The sequence below is a fragment of the Leuresthes tenuis genome, unplaced genomic scaffold (assembly GCF_036924035.1).
Source record: "Leuresthes tenuis unplaced genomic scaffold, fLeuTen1.0.hap1 SCAF_19, whole genome shotgun sequence".
NCBI classification, from domain to species: domain Eukaryota; kingdom Metazoa; phylum Chordata; class Actinopteri; order Atheriniformes; family Atherinopsidae; genus Leuresthes; species Leuresthes tenuis.
In genome coordinates this window covers 3,929,769-3,936,334 of record NW_027325373.1, presented here as the reverse complement: position 1 = coordinate 3,936,334, position 6,566 = coordinate 3,929,769, and the positions used below count along the sequence as shown (strand labels likewise).

The window sequence follows — 6,566 nt, the reverse complement described above, 5'->3', positions numbered from 1 at the left end:
TCAGTTGTCAGGTGGGAGCTCAATTTCGTCCAGGCGCTCACTGATTGGTGTGCTGAACAGGGCTGACTTCCTGAAGGGCGCTTCTAAGGTCTGGGCGGGAGTCACGCCCTGTCACACAGAACAAAGCAGGAGTGGTGTCAAAGTGCACGACTTATACTGCCTTCTTTTTTTTAAGGAGCCGAAGAATCGCACATGAAATACCAAGCATGCAAATACATGTTACACACAGAGGCAGTAATGGGGGAGAGGGCTCTGAACACAGTCTATAATCATCTTCCTCTGGACCTTGGTGGATGAGTGGAATTCTTCTGAGAGCTGCGGCTGTTGCATTCTTTCCTCACGTTTCATATGGTGCCATTTGTGGCCATATCTTAAATGCAAAGAGGCTACAAAAAAAAAACGACTCCGACGGAGAGCTGAAAATTACTCTCACACACATTCGATCGGGTTTGTTGTTTGGCCCGTAAGCAAATTGTTAAGCTTCGGAATAAACAGAAAGATCACGACAACTGTCAATTTAAAAGAATTAAAGGAAATTAAAGGAAACTTTGACACACCTGTACCCGCTGGTAGTTTTCACTCCAAAATGTAATGGCCTGGTCGGTTTTATAATCATGAACCTGAAAATGAGAGAAGAAAACACTTGTATTCCTTTTCTGTGGCTCTGCAGCTTCAGAGTACTTCATAATTATCACGATGCACTTGTGCTTGCTTTTAAAAGACCTAGCTTGTTATTGAACATGTGAACTTAAGGCTTCTGTCTGCTGGAAAACCGCGCCGACACCATCCTGGCGTGAACAGAAATAAAGTGACAAGGAGTGCAAAGCAGCATTTAAATGAATCCCTTTGCTTTCTTTGATAGTAACATCAGAGATAAATGGAGGACTTTGCACAGCCGTGCGCCCATGTTAGGCTCACTGAAGAATTTAAAACGATCAGATGGGTTTCAGCTTTTATCAGCTAGTTAATCACAGACCTCTGAGAGCCTCTTCACTGCATCGAACAAACTGTTTGTTCACGAATAAAGACAAAAAGGAGGAAAATGAGACTTTGCAGGAGAATTCTATTTTAAAAAGCAGAAAAAGTAGATTTTATTTATCCTTTAATGGTGTACAGTTTGCACACATTCAAACAGATGTGTTAAAAAGCAGCTGTAACACACTGACCCACGATATCGATCCCACTTCTCTGTAGGCCGTGACCTAACACGTGTTGACAGCTGTTAAAAGCAGAGCTGCATGCCATCCAGAAATACATGCCCAGCAGAGTTTTGTTGTGCTGATTTTAATGACGACCAAATTCCAACAAACCTCATTTGTGCCTATAATTACAGGCAGTCTAGAAGTCAAACTACCTATTTTTAGTTGACATTATCTTTACTGAATATTCCCACGCAACTAGTGTTGTTCCCGATTTCAGGCAAATCTGCCTTTTCTTTGCTTCTCACCGGCTCTTTACTTACAAATAGCACAGGTCTAAGCTGTGTTTAAACAGAGACTGTGGGGCTCCAACCAGCAGCAAACCTTTTTGAAATATGAATAAAACGGTAAAAACAGTTGAGTTTGAGTTCAGTTGCTGTGCTTAACGTCACTCAGAAACAACGGCTGGGATGTGCACAACTTGCAGAGAGATTCCACTCTGGTAACGAGCCATCATTATCATCAATATTATGATTACCATCTGTGTTTCCTGGAAGTAAGATGAATCTACTATCGATTCAGAACAGTCAGACGCCCATTTTCATGCTACTGTCACCAAAGACTTGACTGTCATTAGTAAGTGAATGCAAATAATCCAGTTAGAATGAAAGCTGGCCTTGTCATTTAATGGCTAAATTATGTTGATTCGTTTTAAAAAGAACAACTCGAGCATCAAACTGGTGCAGCGCCATGTCACATCTTTGACTGCCTGACCCAGTTTCAGAGAATTTCCTGTAGAATTTGCTGGAATTATTCAGATGTCAAGCCGTCCTGATCCATATGCAGCACAACAAGCCCTGAGGTCAAAAAGGTTCCCATCTACTTTAAGCTGCTGTGTGGAAATGTGATGATCTTTATGCAGCTATACTGAAATGTGTGCAAGCGACACTGCATCTCCACACATACTTTTGTAGTTTGAGGTCTGCAGGGCACAAATCCCTCAACACAGAAGTCCCGTTGGGTTGTGGAGCTGTAGTCCGTTCTGGGTGTCAGTGGCTGCAGGTCATTACTGACTTTTTCACTGGGAAAACAAGAGGATAGAAGTTCAGAGCCAAACAGCAGCGTTGGTCTGCGGGACTCTGTGAGCCAGCATGTTAATGTTTTCTAAAGGAGGAAATTTCCCTGCCGTCCCTTTCTATTCAACTGGCTGAATGTAGCATGAGCTAAAGAAAGCAAGTGAAGGAAATGACGCATTTATGTGACCTCTTGCATTCAGAAAATAGCACAGGTCTAAGCTGTCTAGCCCTTGGAGGTACAAAAGCATTACTTCATTCATGTCCTGTGTGTTCATGCCCACACAGGGCTGCAGAAAGGTCTAACAAAGACAAACGACTGTGTGGGTGAACCAATTACATGCAAGGTACATAGTGCTGGATGTGTAAGAAATGTATCTGTCACACCATATCATTTCATAACCTTTACTGGTGGTGCAATCAGGTGAAAAAGAAGCTCTTTCAAAAGATGGACGAGTCCCACATTTATGAGAGGCAACATTTTCTTCTCTAACATCATTGCTGATGTCTTTCCTCCTTGGCATTGTTAATCAACACACACCTGAAGGCCCCAGACCAGCAAACTGACCACGTTTCTGCTTTTATAGAGGTGCTCACACTGACTGAGGATCACGTGCATTTGATTGGCAGCGCCTGGCTGCTACTTAGCCTCTGAAAAAACGTAGAATTCTACGAGGGTGTACTTTCTTTTTTCACATGACCGTATTCAACTACAGGTTCGCGATGCCAAACCGCCTTCTGACTGTATCTTCCTATTCATAGCGTTTTGTTTAACAATGAGTCTAGAAAAACCCTCTGAGCCCTCTGCTAAACGGTGCCCAAGTATGAATCATGCAGCTCTTACGAACACTTGTAAAATCAAGGAAATTTAGTAGATGTCGCAAACACTAAGTGCTGAGATACTTTCTGCTACTGGACAAACTGTTGACATTATAAACGATGCTTTGAATTCCCAATGAACACTTGCCTTCAATGGGGTGTTAATTTCCACATCTGTGGGGATACACTTTATAAACCCCATTAAGATGACTGGCATCCATATAAAACACCACCATAAAATCTGACTTAAAGCTGATTTACCTTATTATCTGGGCAATGTGCCTTTCCAAAAGCTCTCTTCTGATGCCTGAAACATGCCAATAAAGAATAAAGATTAAAAGATGAAGTGAGCATGTGTCGTAAAACACCCAAAGCAACATTTTAGATCTGAATAAACAGCCATATGACAGAGTCTTTATGAATAAGATACTGGTTTATGAGATTTACAGATGATTAAATTCCGTTTTCATTGACATTTGTTGACTTTGGCTGATGGAATATAAAGGGGATTTGTCCACCAGAGTGGTTCCAGTGCTGGTTCAGAGCCAGAGTCTAACCTTGAACCAGTTCTTTCTATTTTGACTGCTAAGGCAAACTTCACACACTCTTTGCTGGGCCAGAGAAAAGTACCGCTGGCGTCGGGGGCCGTAGACAGACCATCGAGACCAATTCAAAGGTCGTGATCACCACATTCAAAAATCCGGTGTGGTGTTTAGTCTGCTTAAACCAAGACAGAGCTAAAAAAAAACAGGACTACATTGTCGATGTGAAGTCAAAGCAGCAGCGGAAGAGCTTGAGCTCAGTTTCCTTTTATTTTCCTGCTGTTTCATTGTTTTTACCGGTCGTGTCTGTGAACGCCACCCAGTGCAACATATAGAGCAGCGTGTGCAATCACCATATGCAGCAAGTTCTTGGCTAGAACCAACTCAGAACTGGCTTTACTGCGGCACCAGCCCTGAATCAGCTTTGGTCAAACACGGGTAAAAGACACCTACCCCGCACCCTCACTCTTGGACCCACTGGAGTGACGTGACTTGCTTTCGACGTGGTCATACTCTCCATCGGAGACTCAAAGTCTGTCGTGAGAATCCCTTTGTGTCCATGTTTCTGGATCCACTTTGGGTCGCCTGCGTCATGGGCCGCAACGGCTCTCTGAATGGTGAAAAAGGCAAACAAGAAAAGAAATATGCATCCATTCTCCATAACCGCTTAATCCATTCAGGGTCGCTGGGAACAGAAATACTACTTTTGTAAAGATGTCAATCTTCACTTTGATAATCTTGCTCTCATTTTAGTTTATTGGTATTAGTTGACAATTCCTCTTGGCCTGTGTCATTGTTTGGGAAAAGACGTGGAATAATCATTGAAATAGTCAAAAGACCCTGGCAACAACTTTGATGAGGAGAAACATCTAAAAGAAAATAGCTAAATAATCTCAGATGCAAAGAGATTAATATCTGAATATCTGAGAGGCTGCCTTGACTCTTGGAGCTTTTCTTTCCAATTTCAACTCATAATCGATCAATATAAGCCATTTCATTTAACTTTACTTGTTATTTAATACAAAAAAACTCGCAATTTTAATCCAACTCTAAAGCGGAGATTTTCTAAACATTGCACTAGTTATCAAAAGAATAACTTAAATGTTTTGATGTGGCTGAGAAGCATACTGGACATAGTGGAGGAATTAAACTGTTCTCCCGCAAAGTCCCAAAGTACTAAATACCTTAGGACAGACAACTTATGCATTAAGTGCGGTCTGGATATGTCCAACAGCAGTATGTGGTTATCTTGGCTTCCTCGCCGAGCGTGTGCGGAATTAAACAAAATAATCACGATCCTATCGGCATTCAGGAATGTAACAACACGAAAGGGGGGAGTGAGTGCGGTTTCTCTTTTTCCACAAAAAACTTCATGCTCCAAAGGACATCCAAGAACAACATACACAACTGAACCAGAGAGAGGACAGACGCGTCACGCTAAAAGGGGGCTTGGATGGAAAAGAAGCGACGCCGACGAGCGGCCAGTTAATCAGAGCACACCTGTGTTTGGGGCTGACCTCCAGGTGTGTCTCTTCTCAAATAAAAGTCTGTACAGCGCATCTGCCTCTGAACAGAACGCACATATCTTCCAAAACGCTCTGTACTGTTTGGTTTAGGTGAAAGTTACTTCATGCTGTAGGTTTTGTCCCCACAAACGGTTCACACGTTAGTTTCTATGTCTGGTGCTGCGGAGGATAACTAACTGTCCACTCACCTCTTCGGTCCAGTTGTACTGGAGAATCCCCCCAGCTTTTCTTTTCAAAGTGGCTGACTGCTCGGTCATTATACCAAGAAGACAGCTACAAACACGAAAGCAAAATGACCCGACGCGGCGGTCTCTGTCTAACAACTCTTACAGCGGCAGGTTTCTGTTGACGGAAGTGTCGCCTTGGCAACGCCTTGGCAACAAGTCAACACTTTACCGGAAAATATTAACGCTCATAATAAAATCTATGCTAGTCATAAACAGGAGGTTTGGGACGATCTTTTGTTTGTGCCTTGTAAATGTTCTCCTTCTGCATCTGTCGCAGGACGCATTTCATTCTAATCTATATGTCACGGAATGCCTTGCGAATTTTAACGGTTTTTAAATGTTCATCTAAACTTTTAAAGCAGCGGTGTTGTCACTGTGTGCTGTGGTGGTTAGGAGTGAGGCAATTTATTTCACTTTATGGCTGATTTCACACAAGATCCACGAAAAGCAGAGAAACGCGGTCAAATTTGACATAATTTCTAGATTTGTGTGCTGACACACAATAGTATTCTATGTGTCTTCAAAACTGTTCTCTCTGTGACCACTAGGGGGCTCTGGGTTTGAAAGGAAAAAGAAAAGAGGACAGCTTCTGCAGAGGGACAATGATCCCACTGCAGGTGGGTTGGGGGCATCATCTGTGTGCCAGCCCTTAACATCTGTTTCCCCCTCTCCTACTCACCTTGCTCATACATACAGTATATTCATAAAGCCAAATTCCCAGTGAAGCCACTGTCACTATCAAAGGTTTCTGTTTCTGGCAAAAACACAAATCTGACAAAAAAACACCATCAAAATAGGTGGAAGTAACGTCTGTGCTGTTCATTTCATCTAGATGTGCAAAGATCTCCAAGAGAAGGAGTTAGATGTGACAGAGTGTGTTGTTTTCTCACGTTGTCCACAGCCACCTAATGCACAAGCACAGCATTGGATGTGTTCAAGCAGCTCACAGATGCTGCTGCTTTAGATGGAGAATCTTGTTCTCTCGCAGAGGGGGTCTGAAAAGTTGCTCAATCTGGCAACAAAATGACCAAGATGTGAACACTGGCAGTTTCAGCCCTCTTTTTATATTTCATCTATCGTGTGTCAATTTGTTTTTCGCTTCGGAAGAAAATGGGTACATGAAATGAGAGCGAGTGAAAAGTTTCAGCTGCACAAGAACTGGGAGGCCTGAGTGTTTGTTAGGGCGGCCCAAGAATCTCACAGAACTGGAAACCTTTTGCAGGAACAATGCAAACGAAGA

At 42.7% G+C, this 6,566-nt stretch overlaps 1 protein-coding gene across 1 annotated transcript; it reads right to left on the bottom strand.

Annotated features, from left to right (window-relative positions):
- On the bottom strand, positions 1 to 5,464 carry spag8 (sperm associated antigen 8). Its single transcript, XM_072372299.1, has 6 exons — positions 5,288 to 5,464; positions 4,027 to 4,183; positions 3,293 to 3,338; positions 2,106 to 2,220; positions 558 to 620; positions 1 to 108 (listed from the first exon to the last, which is right to left on the bottom strand). Exons 1-6 carry the CDS (start codon positions 5,354 to 5,356, stop codon positions 1 to 3), a joined length of 558 nt encoding a protein of 185 aa, XP_072228400.1. The 5' UTR covers positions 5,357 to 5,464.
- Positions 5,465 to 6,566: the final 1,102 nt, after the last annotated feature.